At 49.3% G+C, this 17,809-nt stretch overlaps 1 protein-coding gene across 1 annotated transcript in view; it reads left to right on the forward strand.

Annotated features, from left to right (window-relative positions):
• LOC138579517 (single-stranded DNA cytosine deaminase-like) overlaps nt 1-17,809 on the forward strand; it is a 63,712-nt gene that overhangs the window by 29,650 nt on the left and 16,253 nt on the right. Inside the window, exon 3 of the mRNA XM_069649834.1 lies at nt 1,847-1,962. Coding sequence (XP_069505935.1) covers nt 1,847-1,962 — 116 coding nt within the window. The remainder of the gene's footprint in view (nt 1-1,846; nt 1,963-17,809) is intronic.

A 17,809-nucleotide genomic window follows, 5' to 3' on the forward strand; every position in this document is an offset into this window, starting at 1 on the left:
TTTTGATTTTAGCTTTGTATTGCATCTGCCTGTGATTTTGATTTTAGCTTTGTATTGCATCTAGCTGTGGTTTTGATTATAGCCTTGTATTGCATCTGCCTGTGATTTTGATGTTAGCCTTGTTTTGCATGTACATGTGCTTTTGATTTCATCTTTGTATTGCATCTGGCTGTGATTTTGATTTTAGCCTTGCATTATATTTACCTGTGATTTTGATTGTAGCCTTGTATTGCATTGATCTGTGATTTTGATTGTAGCCTTGTATTGTATCTGCCTGTTATTTTGATTGTACACTTGTATTGCATCTAGCTGTGGTTTTTATTTTAGCCCTGTATTGCACCTGGCTGTGATTTTGATTTTAGCCTTGGATTGCATCTACCTGTTTTTTTTTATTTTAGCCCTGTATTGCATCTGACTGTGATTTTAATGTTAGCCTTGTATTGCAATGACCTGTGATTTTCATTTTAGCCGTGTATTGCATTCACCTGTGATTTTCATGTTAGCCTTGTATTGAATCTGACTGTGATTCTGATTTTAGCCTTGTATTGCATTTACCTGGGATTTGTATGCTAGCCTTGTATGGCACCTACTTGTTATTTTGATTTTAGCCTGGTATTGCATCTGACTGTGATTTTAATTTTAGCCTGGTATTGCATCTGGCTGTGATTTTGATGTTAGCCTTGTATTGCATCTGGCTGTGATTTTGATTTTAGCCTTTTGTTGCATCTGGCTGTGATTTTGATTTTAGCCTTGTATGCATCTATTGTGATTTTGATTTTAGCCTGATATTGCATCTAGCTGTGATTTTGATTCTAGCCTTGTATTGCATCTGACTGTGATTTTGATTCTAGCCTTGTATTGCATCTGACTGTGATTCTGATGTTAGCCGTGTATTGCATCTGGCTGTGATTTTGATTTTAGCCTGGTACTGCATCTGGCTGTGATTCTGATGTTTGCTGTCTATTGCAGCTAGGTTTGATGGATAAAATGTGATCTAGCAGTGCACATAATGGGCTTATTCCTAGTTTGGCAGTGTGGGAAACATGTGGTGGTAATACTGTTAACGCAACTTTTCCCCCACTGCCAAACTACAAGTTTGCCGGTGGGGGTGGCCTGATTTACCTCCAAATCAGGCACCTCACCGGCAAAAACAGCCAGTATTACCAGCACCAGTATTACTGGTGCCGGTAATACTGGCAATCCCCCCGCAGAGTCCTATGGAACGCTATGGAGTGGGGATTTACATACCGCTGCCGGCACCTGTAATCTGCCGGTAATGCTAGCAGATCAGGTGCCGGTAACTGTATTACCGTTTGGTGATATCCCACCGTATTTACTGGCGGGATACCACCAAACTTAGAATGAGTCCCATGTCTCTCCTGCTTCACAGACCTTGCACAGCACCTCTGTCATTAGAATGCAGCTGTCCCCCATGATAAAATTCAGTCTAGTTGCGCCCATAATATCTCTCTTGCATACTCTCCAGATTACCTCTCGGCACTCACCCACTTTCCTGCTCAACATGGGTGACTAGCCGGGACTTGGCCACGGTTACCTACCTTTGTACGGGCTCAAATGCAAACACGCATTCTATAACTCGCTGACGAATTTCCCATACATGGACTTCGGTCCGCAAGGGCGTTCAATCTACAGTGTGTTGAGACCATACCAATGGTGAAAGGCGCTATGCAAATGCCCATTACATTACGTTACATAGTGTTTGCTCACCATGGTACATTGAAACGTTGCCGCTCCTGATTGCCAGAGAGATACCAAGCAAGTCTCTACTGGCTGGGATGGAGTTTGTTTAGCGTGTGTTCTTTAACTTTCTTTCTCCCCCTTTCAGATTACTTCTACTGCTGGAATACATTTGTGGAAACACAGGAGAAGACATTCAAGGCTTGGGAGGGACTGCACGAGAACTCTGTGCGCCTGTCCAGGCAACTACGCCGGATCCTGCAGGTGAGGTGCCGCTCCTTGTCACGCCTTACAATCCCTTCCCATGGGGATATCTATCACTTCACTTCCTACACCATCCCTGCCGGCTCGGTTTCCTTACCCTCCCCACCTTCCTTTACACTGTTGCCCCCAGAATCATGACATGATGGGGCTGCCAATCTACTCTTAAAGCCCTACTTCTCACCCCTGGTGCAACCCCTCACCCGCATCCCCTCAACTCTCTTTTCTATGGTGGTCTCAACCCCACCATATGTTTTGGCACAGTGCTTATAAATCATCCAATCAGGAGCAAGCAACTGGGTGGAAGCATCATCCTTACGAACCTGGTGAACATGCGAAGGGTTTTGGCGTCACATCTCTACACCTTAGATCCCGGCTGCGGGGGATTTACACGGGAAAGCACTGCACTGCATAGTAAACCAGGTGGGTATGGGTACAGTCACTGCAGTAAGAAAATAGCCTGTTCACACAATTAAGGCATCTGAGATTAGTTATGCTGCTACAAAGTAAAGAAAATCAGTAATCCATGAGTATAACACAAAAAGGTTGCGGCAGAGTCCGCCATGACCGAAGCCTCAGGGTCTGAGATAATCTGCCCATAGGTCAGCGTATTCAGGGCAGCAGGGTGGTGTTGGGTGACATGGGAACAGAGGTGTGTTGTGGGCAGTTGCACGGGACACCACAGTACAGTGTTTGCTATCAAGGTTTGCAAGGGGCTCTTGCAGTCCAAAGGGGGTGGTAGTTCTGGGTCTACAGGAGCAGGAGACAACACTGGTAAATAGGTCAGACAAGTGTCAGTGGATGCCCTCAAGGATGGAGGCGTTGACAAAGTGCATAGTGTGCACACACCTTTGCTAAACCCAGGGTCAGGTGAGTCTGGCCCGATAGCCAGAGATGCTCATCTGACGCCCTACGGATGCCGTCTCGGTCAGCGGTGGGGGTCTCAGTTCCCATTTGGCCCAATCTCCATTTGTGGTGTGGTCTCTTTCTGGCAGGCGGACTTGGGATCCAATGTTCAAAATAGGGGGTTTCTTGGAGCTTCCTTTCATGAACCCGTCTGAGCGCTACTCTGGTGGCCTCTCCATGGAAGACATTCTGGTGAAGGACACCAAGGTCCTTCAGGGCTTTGTTAACAATCTTCTGTAGCATTCTGCAGGACCTTGCCCCGCCAGGTGCTCATTTCTGCTACTTCTTCCTCTAAGGACTTCATACAACTGGTACAAAACCTCCAGTACTTAGGAGAACAGGGACTAAGATGGGGCCTCGGGCACAAACACAGGTGTGAATTCTTTCAAGTCCACAGGATGGTGGCAACCCCGAGACATGCATTCAAACTTAGCACACTCATTTCTACAGGGCTTTTTGGGTACCACAGGTGAATAGTGTGTAAGGCCCAAAAACTTGTATTATCTGTAAGAACAAATAAATACAAATAAATACATTTAAAAAAGAAATTATGTGGAAGCCAGCCAGCCAGTGACAAGCACTCTCTGATCTTGTCAAGGTCAGTCCTGAAAAGGTTTCGGCATTCAGTGAAGTGCGCTCAGCCAATCAGGTGGCTGGAACAGTGGGCAAGATTACAGTTCCCGCCCTGTGTCACAGCCACCCAAGGCTTTTATTTCCCCATTTTTCCAATTCAGGGAGGCAATTGGGGGCCTCTCCCTGTTGCCCCCACCCCAAAATTCCCCCATTCCCCCCACTCCCTCCACTTACCTATTGGACTGGAGCATTGCGCTCTGGCCCCGACGCTCCTCCCATTTGGATTCCACCATAGACATAGGAAAGGTACTTTGTCCCTTTTCCATATTGTGGTGGGCATATTTTTTTGTTGTTTTTTTATTTTTCATCGCGAGATCGTTTGTGCAAGCAGTGTGGATCTCCCAATGTAAAATTGTGAAAGCCATTAGCACCCCATTTGGCACCCCGGACAACCGTTTCACTCGGGCCTGCCTTAGCTCGGGCTTGTGGACCGTGAATGGCCAGGTACGCCGGACTGGCAGGGCATGAAAGCCACAAACTATTCATGCCCACAGTCCATCTACACGCAATCCTTATAGGAACGCATGTCTGGCTGTTGGGGAGTTGTTGCAATGTTAGTGGATTGGCTGGTAGATGTTACACTCGTATACACCCACAACTACTCCTACTTTTGCCGCCACTTTCTCACACTCTCCATCCCATTCGGCAGACTCACACCCTGACATAACCCTTTCTATGCTCCACTCTGCTATATCTGATACTCTTGATGTTTTTACCCCCGTCATGAGGATCTGCGTGAAGCCCAAAGCCAAGTGCAATTCCTGGTACGATTCACAATTCGTCACCCTTAAACGCAAGTGCACCAAGAAGAGAGCCCTCATCCAAGCCTGCGTCTCTGCGGTATCCAAAAACTCGTCCAAACTATTTAAAATCTGCAAGGAGCTGGCCAATCCTGCTGCAGTCTCCACCTTGCCTGTCCCCTCCCAGGCCCTCTGCACGGGCCTGGCTTCTCATTTCTGCCCTAAAACTCAGGATATCCTGTCCTCTCCCACTTCCTCTCATCCTAATTCTACTCCCTTTTGTGGCCACCTCTCCTCCCTCCTTCTCTGCCTTTTCCCTGTTCATCCCAGACGTGGTTTCTAGACATGTCCGATCTATGAAAGTCTCATTGAAACAGGTTCTCCCCTGTTCCTCTGAAACCATCAAGGATCACATGGACAACCTGGCTCCTGCTTTGGCGGACTTCTGCAACCACTCCTTCGCCACAGGAGTCTTCCCTTCCCCCTTGAAGCACTCCCTTGTGCACCCTCTTCTTAACAAACCCTCAGCCAACTGCTCCTGCCCTGCTAACTACTGCCCAATCTCCATCACACCTTTCCTGGGAAACTCCTGGAAAAACTGGCCATCTCTTAGCTTAATCTTCACACTGATCTGGTTGACTGTCTCCATGACCATCAGTCTGGCTTCAGAGCTACCGGAAGCATGGAAACTGCTCTCCTGAACATCCATGAAGACCTGTTCTCAAACCTTAACTCCAATACCCCTTGTGTCCTCATCTGACTTGATCTCTCTTCTGCCTTTGACACGGTCAACCATGCCATCCTGCTCAAACATCTCTGTGATAATTTGGGTATTGGCTGACCTCTTTCCTCTCCGATTGACCCTCCCAGGTCCAACTTGGTACCTTCCTCTCCTCTATCTCTACATGTGGTGTTCCGCAGGGGTCTAACCTCTCTCCCTGGCTGTTCAAACAATACCTGGCCATTCTGGTCCACCGCATTGCCGCTCTCTGCCCCAGCTTTCAGTGCTATGTTGTTGACACTCCGTCTATTTTCAAGCTCCCTTCCGCCACCTCTGCTCCTTCTCTCATCTCTGACTGTCTATCTGCTATCCAGGAGTGGTGTGCTACAAACGATCTCTGCCTTAATACCAGTAAGACTGAGATTCTCCTCATCGGCACACCTGCTCCCTCCTTTCCTGTCACTCTCTGGCCGGCCTCTCTTGGCCCTCTTCCTTCTCCCACCTGTGAGGCTAAATAAATTGGGGTCATCTGTGACTCCACTCTCTCCTTCTCTCGTCACATCTCCGATGTCTCTAAGAAGTCACAGTACCAGCTGCACCTCCTCAGAGGTATCCTTCCTTTCCTCTCCTTCCCCCAGAAGCTCACTGTCTCCAAAGCTCTGGTTCTCTCTAGGCTGGACTACTGCAACAGCCTCTTTCTAAATATGCATGCTTCTACTCTCTGCCCTCTACAACTCATCTAGAACAGGAATGCGAGACTTGTCCTTGGCCTCAACCCCATGGATTGTATCTCTCCAGGACTGAAATCGCTGCACTGGCTCCCAGTGGCTGCAAGGATTCAGTTCAGTGCCCTCTGCATTGTCCACAAGGCATTCTGGGGCTTGGGGCCTCATTGCCTCCAACTCTCTCTTCCCAAATATCTTCCTTCTCGAGCTCTTCACTCATCCGCCTCCAACTCCCTAAGGGTCACGCACTTCTCCAAGCAATGAGTTGGAGAGAGATCTCTTTCTTCGGCTGGTGCCTCCCTGAAACTTGAGGCATACCATCTCTGGTTCCGGAAGCACCTCAAGACCTTCATCTTTACTTCTGCTTCCTCTCCTCCTCTCCACTGCTGAACTCCTGGCTGAAACTGCACTGGTCACCTGGCTACCCTCTGATCTGGGGCCCAGGTCCCCTCCCCAGCAAGCTGCACTCCTGCACTGCATTCCCGGCAACCCCTGCACTTGGGGGCTGTTTCTGTATCCCTACAGTCCCCATCAGCTAGTGACACCAGATGTCTGTACTTACCCTTGCACTTGCCACTAGCTGGTCGCACTTTTACCTACTGTTCTATTTATTTTTTTATTTACTATTACTACTTATTTATTTACTATTCATCCTATGTATTGCACTGCCCCCTAGTCCTCCCCCCTCCGCACTTTCCCTTTCCCCCCTCCCCTGCACTTGCGCAATCTCAATCACCTGGCCTAGAAAGATCGCTGTCTCTGTCTTCCCTCTGTTCCCCCTCCCTTGCCTCGTCACACTTTGAAACACTTGTGTATAGGCGGGTTATGAATGCCATATCATACCATATCATATACTGCCATTAGCCAGGGACTCTCACAACATCAGCCAGGTGGGGTTACTCACCTGGGGTAAAATAGGGTGCATGGTCCCATCCTGACCTGCAGAAAAATTGAGTGTTTAGCGTAACTTTCACAAGTGTCCACTCTGTCGTGCTGCAGGGATCCTGGGCGATGCGTATAAAATTAAATAACAATGATATTCAGCAAAAAGCAACAGCAAAACAATGACAGAGAAGCGTTGTGCTACGTTGTTGGGTAGGGATTAAGCCTTATGCTATAACATATAAGAAACAAGCTTTAGCTTGGCCCTTTCCTGCATAGTTACCTGTTTTTACAGCTAGGAACCCATGTATAACTCCCTTTAGACAGCATAGTCTCAAGCACTTCATCAGACAGAATAGGAAAGACCCTGCCGCCGTCAGTCATTATAGGAATGAACCCTGCAGGTGGCATCAGAATTACCCCAACATGCACTATCGGATGAACACTGTAAGGGACAGGGGCAACTGTGTGGGACACAGGTCACCATTTATTTAATTTATTGGATATTTATAAGGCGCTTATAGAACAAGACAGTGTTTCACAGGGGAAGGGATCAAGGGAGCAAATAAACAATGAAATTGGCAATGAATAAATAGAAACGGACAGCGGTCCTGCCAGGCCTTATGACATTAGGAGCGTGCCAGTGCAGTGAAAGAAAAAGGAAAATAAAGGGGGAGGTAGGGTTGGGGTAAGTGCTATTAGGGTCCCCACTGGGGAGGAAGTGCCCGAGGTGCCCGTTGGGGAGGCACAGCTAAGTGCATGGGCAGAGACATCTCAGGGGTAGAGGGAGGTCAACCAGCTAACAGGTAATTGCAGAGCAGAGGCAAACCACCTGACAGGCGGGTGTGGGCCCAGAGGGCAGTGCGGGAGGGTGGTGCTGGGGACAATTGGGCACAAGGCCAGGAATCTATTGGACTCTTGAGGGACCAGGCCACCAATCTCAGCATCAGAGGAGGTGGTTAGCGCGGGAGGGGAAGAGGGAAGGAGGTGGAGAAGAGAAAGGTCTTGAGTTGTTTGTGGAACTTGTGGGGGTCCGGTTCAAGATGGAGAGAGAGAGAGGGAGGCTGTTCTATAGGAGGGAACCAGCTGAGGAGAGAGAGATCTACCCCCAGCTCTCTGCTTGGAAAAGCGTTTAATCAGCAGAGTTGGAGCCAGAAGATAGAAGGGATCTGGGAGGAGAGTATTTAGTGAGAGGTAGCGTGGTCCCAGGACCCACCCAGACAACCTTGTGGATGAAGCAAAGGGTCTTGAATTTGATCCTTGTAGCAACTGGGAGCCAATCACGAGATTTTGGAGCTGGAGAGATACGGGGCCAGGGCTTGAGGCCAAGAATAAGTCTTGCAGCCCTATTCTGGATTAGTTGAAGAGGACAGAGCAAAGAAAAAGGCATGTTGAGGAAGAGGTTGTTACAGTAGTGTAGCCTAGAGAGGACCAGAGCTCTAGAGACATTGAACTTCTGGGGGAAGATGAGGAAACAGAGAATGCCCCCAAGGAGGTGAAGTTGAAAGTGGTCCTTCTTGGCAAGGTCCAAGATGTGAGGAATAAAGGAGTGGGAGGAGTCAAGGATGACCCCAAGGTTTCTGGCCTCAGTGGAAGGAGAGGGAGATGAGCCCATAGAGGACGGCCAGAGTGCAGAAGGGAAACGGAAAGCAGGTGTACCGATAGGAAGGATATCAGTCTTACTGGCATTAATACAGAGATCATTGGAGGTGCACCAAGACTGAATAGCAGACAAACAGTCAGGGATGATAGAGGAGGAAGAGGGGAGTTTGAAGAAGAGTTGTGTGTTATCTGTGTAATACTGGAAATGAGGAGAGAAGGCAGAGATCAGATGAGCAGGAGGTGCAAGGTAGATGTTGAAAAGCCAAGGCGAGAGGATAGAGCTCTGGTGATCACCACATGTAGAGAGAGTGGTGGCGGAGGAGCAGAAGGAGCCAAGGAGCACCTGGGAAGGGTGGTCGGTGAAGAAGGAGGTCAACCAATCAAGTGCCTGGTCTAGGATACCAAGAGTATCTTGGAGACACTTTATGAGGATAGAATGGTTGACCATGTCAAAGGCGGAAGAGAGCTCAAGGACAATAAGAACAGCAGGAGAGTTAGAGTCACGATTTGCAAACAGTTCTTCACGGGCATTCTGGAGAGCAGTTTCCATGCTTCTGGATGCTCAGAATCCAGATTGATGGTCATGTAAACAACCAACGAGCTCCGTGTGTTGGCTCAGTTGGGGAATGAGCAACTTCTCCAGGAGTTTCCCCAAGGAAGGGTGTAGTAGAGATAGGGAGGTAGTTGGCTAGACACAAGGGGTTGGCAGAAGGCTTTTTTAGGGGGGTGGTGCACAGGGGAGAGCTTGAGAGAAGAATGGAAAGAGCCAGATGCTAGGCAGTGGTTGCAGAAGTCAGAAAGAGCCAGAGCGAGGGGGGAGTTGCTGTTCCTAATGGTTCTGGAAGAACAGGGAGATACCTGTTTGGATGAGACCTTCAAAGAGCAGACTGCTCTAGAGATCTCATCAGTTGTGATAGGTGAGAAGGCGGAGAGGGTGGGCGGGGGTGGAAGAGAGGCCATGGGAGGCAGGGGGAAAGGGAGAGGAATGGAAGACGGGGATGAAGAGAGAGAGGTCAGAATGTCCTTAGTTTTAGTGGTGAAATAGGTGGCCAGCGCAGGACAGAGGGCCTGAGAAGGAAGAGGTGAGGTGGAGACTGCATATGGATTGGCTAGCTCCTTGCAGATTTTGAAGAGTTCAGCCGTGTTGTTAGATGCTCCAGAGATACAAGCCTGGATGTGAGCCATTTTCTTGGAGTGGACAGTCAGATGGTATTGCCTTTGGAGTAGGCAGAAGTCCAGTTTTTCAGAGGATGAGCCTGCGGTCTGCCACTTCCATGCAGCAACTCCACAGTTGCGTTTCAGAGAGGCTAAATCAGAGTTATACCAGCTGTTATGCTTGGAGGCAGGTTTCAGGCGGATCCTCATGACAGGGGCAAGAATGTGAAGAGTGTTGGTGATAGCCAGATAAAGGTTGGCAAGGGCAAGGGTTGGCAAGGACAGAGTCAGTGGGAGAATCAAGAGGAGGGGAAGAAGGAGCGATGGAGGTGGCGGCAAACACAGCAGCTGACACTCGTTTCATCGGTCGGATGACCGTGAAGAGGCTGGCAGTGCTGGTAGAGCTTCAGTCAGGGGGCCGAGAGGTCCCAGACGAGAAGCGAGGAGAGAGTAATCATAACAGGAGAGCGGGGTAGTGAGAGTGTTGGAGGGCGGGAGATCAGCAGGGATGAAGGCATCAAGAGTGTGTCCGGCAGAGTGGGTAGGGCCGGAGGGGAGAATAGTGAGGGAGAGAGAGGCACAGAGATCACGGCAGAAACAGTGGAGTCAAGGTGGATGTTGAGTCTCCATGGAGGAGGAGTTTAGAGGGAGGGGTGAGCCTGAGGTCTGCCACTACCAAGGAGGTGAAGTGAGCCCATTCCGAAAGGAAGACAGACACAGGGCCAGAGGGGCTGTAGATCGTGGCATGGGTTAGAGAGAGAGTCGAAGAGTCACCAAGCTTGCAGGCAAGACTTTCAAAGGAGGAGTAGGGCTGGGTGGGTATGAGAGAGGTAGGGTCCCACTCAGGGAAGATCAGGGCTATTCCACCATCAGGTCGGTTGGGGTGAGGCTTGGAGAGGATTTTGTAGCCGCTGAGGAGAAGGGAGTCAAAACAGTGACTGAGCTGGCATTGAACCACGTCTCGGTCAGAACAAGGATGTTGAGATCAAAGTCTTCAAGAAGGCGGCAGATGTCAGAAGAATGTTTGATAGCAGATCGAGCGTTCAGAGTGGCTAATTGTAGCTGGTCACCGCCTTGAAGGTTTTTCAAACAGGGGTACAGGGAGGTGGTGCACCAGTCAGAGGTGGTGAAGGAGGTGCAGAGAGAGAGAGGAAGGAAGAGTAGCAGGAGAAGGTAGGAAGTTGATGAGGGCCGGCAGGCACCAGTCGTAGAGAAGAAGATTGTACTGAGGACCGTAGACCATGACAGTGCAGTTGTGATTGACATTAATGATGCACTTAGAGGATGAGAGGTATGCCAAGAGTACTTCCCATCTAGTGCCGCCATCAATGGGTGAAGAGGAAAAAGAAGAGTGGGTAGAGATCAGATGGGAGTGGGGACAGATAAGAGAATATCAGTGATAGTCTGTCTGGAAGAAGCACTAAGGTAGGTGTCCGCATGGCTGAGAGGGTACCCTATAGATATACAGACTCGCCCTGTGGATTAGATGGGAAGGACTAGAGGTCACAGAAATTCATGTAAAAGGATGCACATGCAGGCACGCTCAGAGGAGTAGATGGGAAGGACTAGGGGGAACAGAAATTAATATACGAGCATTCAGACTCGTCTTGGCTTCACGCAGAGCAGCTTGCCGGCGTTCAGCCACTTCCTGGAGGAGGTGGAGCTTTGCCTGGTTGCGGTCACGTGTGCTGTCACGTGACCTTTTTCGACTACAAAGAACAGCCCCAGACGCCCGAGCGGGGTGTTTCCCGAACGCTCGCATTCAGACTCGTCTTGGCTTCACGCAGAGCAGCTTGCCGGCGTTCAGCCACTTCCTGGAGGAGGTGGAGCTTTGCCTGGTTGCGGTCACGTGTGCTGTCACGTGACCTTTTTCGACTACAAAGAACAGCCCCAGACGCCCGAGCGGGGTGTTTCCCGAACGCTCGCATTCAGACTCGTCTTGGCTTCACGCAGAGCAGCTTGCCGGCGTTCAGCCACTTCCTGGAGGAGGTGGAGCTTTGCCTGGTTGCGGTCACGTGTGCTGTCACGTGACCTTTTTCGACTACAAAGAACAGCCCCAGACACCCTCGCGGCGTTAAGCCCGACTGCGGAGTAAAGGGCACTGCATCTAATACAAAAAGAGCTGTTTGGCTGCTGTTCGGCTCTGGACGGCACGGCCACCCGAAGTGGAATAGGCAAGTGCGCGGGGCAGGGCGTCGAGAAGCAACAGACGGTAAGCCCCCCCCTGACATCTGCTTAGGGCTTACATAGAAAGCCCCCCCTCCACCCAGCCCTTAGCTGTGTATTAAACACATATAACTCCAACTACTGGGGGATGGCTTGCCCACCCCCCTTGGAAGACGACATAAGTCGTCGTCTGCGTAGCAGCAAATGGGTACCCGACACTGTTGTTCCACCAGAGTGCCAGGAGCACACTCCGCTAAATAAATACTCTCTGAACATACAGAAAGCAACCCCACGAGAGGTGCAACCAGAAACTACGAGTAATCCCTCCCCCGTATTCCTTCCCTGTTCACACTCCTCACCACCTGTGCCTTGTACACAGATGAACTCACCTATGGATAGGGTAAAGGAACTAGGCAGCTCCAAGAGTCCCACTGCGGACCCCACGTATTTGGATGGCCCCTTGCTCCCAGTAGTAGATCTAAGGGGCAAAGGGGAAGGAGAGGTGAAGAACGGTGCAGTGTGGAAAGGGCTACTCCCCCCACCCGCCACCACGCGGAGCCCTCTTAAAAGATCTATGCACAGAACGCCCGACGGTTCGACCACTATGGCAAGTGATCTCCCGCCGGAGACTGTCGGAGTAGGGGCAAGGCAAGAATCTATATGCCCTGATCTACCATCCCGAAAATGCTCTCAAGATAGAAGAGCCGCGGACCGACTCACAGGGCCAGGAGTACGCTTTCACGCAGTCGCCTGTAGGCCAAACGCGGAGGGCACCTCCAATCACCAAGACATTTCAACTTCTAAAGTCTTAACTACTGCTCAAATGCACCAACCAAGGATAAGTACACACGCACCCATTGACCATTCCAACCAGTCTAATCTACTTAACGCCAAGGCAACCCAAATTGGAAGGAGTGAAAACAGCGCAGATCTGAACAAGAGCTATGACCATGAACCGGAAAAATCAGCTATGAGTGGCAGTCAATCAGACGACTCGGTATTCGAAGTACCCGAGGAAGATGTGACTACGCCCCAGGATGATTCATTCCGCGAAAATTCAGACCAATACACTCCACCGGTAGCACTGGAGACGAAAACAAAAGAGAGACCCTCACAACGCACGCCCCAAACTCAGGAACCAGAGTACAGTGGCAGTGGAGGCTCCACCCAACAGTACTTGGCCTCCCGGTATGAGGTCCCTAAACCGGATGACACCCTGAACAAATCCCCAGTACCACGTAGAACAATTCCATCAAAGCAAAGTAAAACAGCAAAAGCAAGGATGGAAAAGGCGCCAGGGAAGAAATCTCGCAAAGTCCCAGCGAGAGCACAGGGGAGAACCAATCGCCTAGCAACCCCTCTGATATCAGCATCACTCAAAGACTATTTCATTCAACAGCATAAAAGAAAACATGAGAGGGAGCCGGAACTTTCAGATGCTGAAATACTGGAGGCCATCATAGAACCCTCTCCAAGACTGAAATCTAGGAAAACCGAAGATACCCCTCAAGAGTTCGCTAATAGCTCCCCAGCGATCCTCGCCACGCCGATAGACAATGAGGAGAGCGGCGACTCAGAAAACATCTCGCCCCAGCAAAGGGTAAACCTAAGTACGCAAGAAACTTCTGCTTATCAAGCGACTGAGAGAGATGCAGTGCACGAATCTCCAAAAGTAGCTCAGTCAGAAGAGGCTATCTCCAAACCTCGAGAGGGGGGCCCAGCCACTCCCAGTGAAAGAGATGAGCAGACTGTATCCACCGCGAAGGACCAATATGCATGGTCATATCCACATATTCCTGGAAATCCAGGGAGGCCACTAAGAGAAAACAACTCACCGACGCCCAGCCCATCGCCACAAATAAAGCGAAGGTCAACAGAAAGGCCGGTCCAACACCTAATGGAGAGAGAGACAAAAACCCCCAAGAAATCGAGGCGCCTAAGTGAAATTCCAAGCATAATAGAGAAAGACACCCCCTCTAAAACTAAAGCTGACTTACTGTCAATAATGTCAGCGATGACAATAGCCCTAAACCCCTTTTGCAAACTGTATGAGGCAATTCATGAAGCACTCAAGGACAACTCGTCCATGATAAGCTCAATGAGCGAAAAACTAACCCTCATGGAAGGATACCTAATGGCCGTGGAGAAAAACTCAAACAGGATTGCTGCAAACCTTGAGGGGAAAATTGACTTACTGAAAGGTGAGTTAGAAGCAAAAAATAACCAGACCACTTCCGCCTCAAAGGCCATACAGATAATAGAAAGTGGCAGCAACATGGGTACCGCCCCCATTTTCAAAAAGTCAGTAAAGAAAACTGCGAGTCACGAACAGGAACAGGTTAGAGTCGGGCGGCCCACGACCAATTCAAAGCAAACAAAGGGCAAAAGCGTGCTGGAAACGGACAAAGAAGCAAAGTCCACCCAAAGGGAACTTCCAGAAGCACAAAAAAGTCGCGACGAGGGGAGCTTAAAACCCAAACTCAATAACGCTGTACAGCCAGAGAATCCTTCAACCACTCTGAGACCAGTACTGACCCTGGATGTAAGTAGCGGAGAGGAGTCAGATCAGGATCTATTGAATATTTCACAACACTCGGATGGTGAGAAGGCGAGGCCCTCAACATCGAGAAAAATCAGCTCCCCATCGACAAGTGCGCCACAATCCTCTTTGGGGAAGTTGACCCCATTACAAAATAAGGTAACAAGTACGAACGGGGGAGGCCGAAGATCTCGCATTTCCAGTTCACCGGCAAACTCACCAAGTATTGCCCTAGAGGCCTTAAAAACACTCAAAGAACAAGAAATATCAAGAACTCGCAAACCAGACCAAGACATAAGTGGTAGGCCAATCCAACAGGAGCACCAGTATAAAACTCGTTTCCAACCCCACAAATTGTTGAGTAGCCACCAAAAGTCGAAGGAAAAGATACAAGGGAAACTACACGACTCATTACTATTTAAACTAGAGCAAACGTCTGCAAAAGATGCCTATCTAGTACTGAACCGAGGCACAGTCCTGAAATTGCTGCGGAAGACAAGCACGTTGCGAAACTTGAGATCAGCCGATCTTATACTGGTGGAACCATACCATCGAGACCACAGAGCCAAAGCCTATCTCCATGTGAATAAAAAGGCAGCCTTCGATCTCTCCAGAGAACTTGTAAAGGATTTGCATCGTATGGGCCTGAAAATTGAAAAACTCCAAACCACACTGCCCACAAACCAAACCCACGAGAGAGAGAATAATGGCGCAACTCTACATCAGGCCGCAAAATACATTGCAGAAAAGACACCGTATAATCCCAAGTGGTCCTCAAGGGCACATGTAAGGGGTGAATTCAGGCCGTATAATCATTACGAAAACAAAGAATATAGTAATCACATGAATAGTCGACCCAGAACAGTCGACACAGATCCACCGAAAGCCCAAAGATCAAGTGATGAGAAGCAACACCAGGAGGAACGAGGTAAACAGATTAAAACAGTGCCGAACAAAGAGGGAACCCAATTGAAACCGTGGAAGTGGGTTCAAGACCTTATTGCCCGCCCCCCCAGAGTTTAGCAATTACCATCGTGTTCCAATGCCACTACGGGGCGAGAAGAAAGGCCGCCCACTAAGCAAAAAGAACTATCCCTTCTTATGGCATCTTGGAACACAAGAGGTCACCGCCACCTAATGACTGAAAATGAGACTAACTTAGGAGCCTTTGACCTTATTTGCCTTCAAGAAACCTGGCTCCTGGGCAAACCGGCGTTGGACGGCTATGAAATTGAAGTGTCCCCAGCAACAAGGGCCTTAAAGGGACGACCATCGGCCGGCCTACTGACGGCAATCCGGGTAGGCTCAGGAATCTCGAGTATAAAGAAGGTAGCCGAAGATTATGGCATGTTAACAACTCTTGTATCCTGGAATCACCGTCTCCAAGATCTAGCCGTAGACGCCACATCAGAAATAGCAATAATCAACCTATACTGGAACCCGGAGAGAGTTTCCACTGAGGGCTTCTGTACGGACACTGCGAACATCATCGACAATATTACAATCGACCTAAAGATCCCCCACGTAATAATATGCGGTGATTTGAACGCAAAATGTGGGACCAGAAATGGCAAAGATGACAAGCCTCCCCACCCCGTGGTCGACGAAAGGGGTAAAGCGTGGTCTGAACTAATGAAATCACGGAAGCTATACAATGTAGAGGAACTGGTGGAGCACAAAACCCAAATTCCAACATGGGAAAGGTCGGGGGCGGAGGCGACTCTCGACTACATCTTCATCTCCGAAGGTCTGATTCCGTACCTGACGGACTTCACAGTATACCGAACATCAAAAAGTGACCACAATCTGCTGCAGATGTCCTGGGGCGGTCTTATGAAGGAAAGAGTGCACTACCTTCCAGTGATAAGCTCGAATATGCAGCAAAACCGTCTTCGTCTCTCAGCCAACATCGTGAGAGGGCTGGAAATCGCCCTAAAGCAAAAAGGGAGGGTCCAACCAGGAAACCAAATGGAGGGCAGACCGGAATATGTATCGCTACTTGTGCCCTACCAAACAAGTTTTGGAGGGAAGGAGAAAAACCCTCCCAACCATGTCCACACGTTTAACCAAGAGGTGGTGACAAAAAGGCTGGAACTGAGAAAGTTAAAAAAGAAAGCGATCAAGGTAGGGAAGGTGGAGGCATGGACTGAATATCACACGGGCGAGAAGATTTACAAGGCATGGCTAAAACACCATCGCCAAGCACTGTACCAGAAGGACGCGGAAGCCATGCTGGTAATTGGGGCGACGAGAAAGACCAAAGATTTTTGGACACTGCTCAGAAATAGAAATTGCCAAAAAGCGCCTCCACTCTCGAGTTCAGTATCGGAACAAAGCTGGATCTCCCACTACTCAGACTTATACCGGGCACCCGGGAACTCGCCCGTCCAGACTCAAAAAGGAGGGGAATACCCATGGATCAATTTAGCAAACCAGGAAAACATCCTAAGAATAATTGCCAAGCTAAAAACGTCAAGGGCACCGGGCCCAGATGGACTGACGAATGTGGATATTAAAAGACATCCAGCAGCATGGGCACATGCGATTGATGAACTTTTCACCCAATGTCAAACCCTGAAGCAAGTTCCTAAATCCTGGACAGAGGCAATTTTAGTCCCAGTTTTTAAGCAGGGCGATAGAAACCTACCAGCCAACTACAGACCGATTGTACTTCTTGACATAATTGGCAAAATCTATGCATCATTGCTGTTAAAACACTTCAAGGACTGGGCCGTCTTCTCCCCAGCGGCGGACTGTTTTCAGACAGGATTCCAAAAAGGCACAGGAACGGCAATCAATCTTCTTATCCTGAGTATAATCAAGGCCAATGCTAAGAGGGGGGCGACTAAAGTTTACATGGCACTAATAGACCTCTCACAGGCCTTCGACACAGTAGATCGGGCGATGCTATGGGACAAACTGACAGCATGGAACTGCCCGCGCCCAGTTCTCGACCCTATCCGGGCCCTCCACACGGAAACATCATTAAGGGTCCGCTTAAACCAGCAAGGGGCCCTCTCCGACATGATTTACACCAAACGAGGAGTTAAACAGGGATGCCCCCTGGCCCCGGCCCTATTCATTGCATTTATTGGGGACTATCAAGAGTCCGAGAAAACGGTGCGAGCATTCCCCCCCAAACTAGGAGGGGTGAAAGTGCCTAGGCTTTGGTATGCCGACGACTTGGTTCTACTAGACCAAACAGCAATTGGCCTCCAGCGTCAGCTGACCAACGTAGCGGCATACATGAGCATGAATAACCTGCAAATCAACAAAACGAAAACCAAAATCTTGATATTCTCAAAACCAACAAAGAGCACGAAACCTACCTTCGGCTGGGCACTGGGACAAACCAAAATTGAAGTTGTAACCGAATACAAATATCTCGGAGTCATGCTAGACAACACGCTCCGGGAAAACTCACTCCAAAACTCGCTCTGGTCAAAAGTACGGAACCTAACCTCTCAAATGCGGGCAGTCGATGGGAAATTTGGAAAATTCTCATGGTTTCCCGCCATTCAATTCTACAAAACGAAAGTAGTACCAACTATTACTTATGGTATGGCGGCAAACCTCAATCTCCCGGTTGAACTATGGCCTCGTCTAGAAGGCTTCATTTGGAAATCTGTACTAGGCTTGCCTAAGTCAGCTCCCCTTCCAGCAATCCGTCGAGACTTAGGTCTACTATCTCTCGGAGCGGTGGTGATAATATCCGCAACGCAGCTATACAGGAAAATTCGGTTACAAAGCTCCCCCTCGATCTTCAAAATCGTGGGGGGGG

The sequence above is a fragment of the Ambystoma mexicanum genome, chromosome 3p, assembly GCF_040938575.1.
Source record: "Ambystoma mexicanum isolate Mex_15411 chromosome 3p, UKY_AmexF1_1, whole genome shotgun sequence".
Classification (NCBI taxonomy): domain Eukaryota; kingdom Metazoa; phylum Chordata; class Amphibia; order Caudata; family Ambystomatidae; genus Ambystoma; species Ambystoma mexicanum.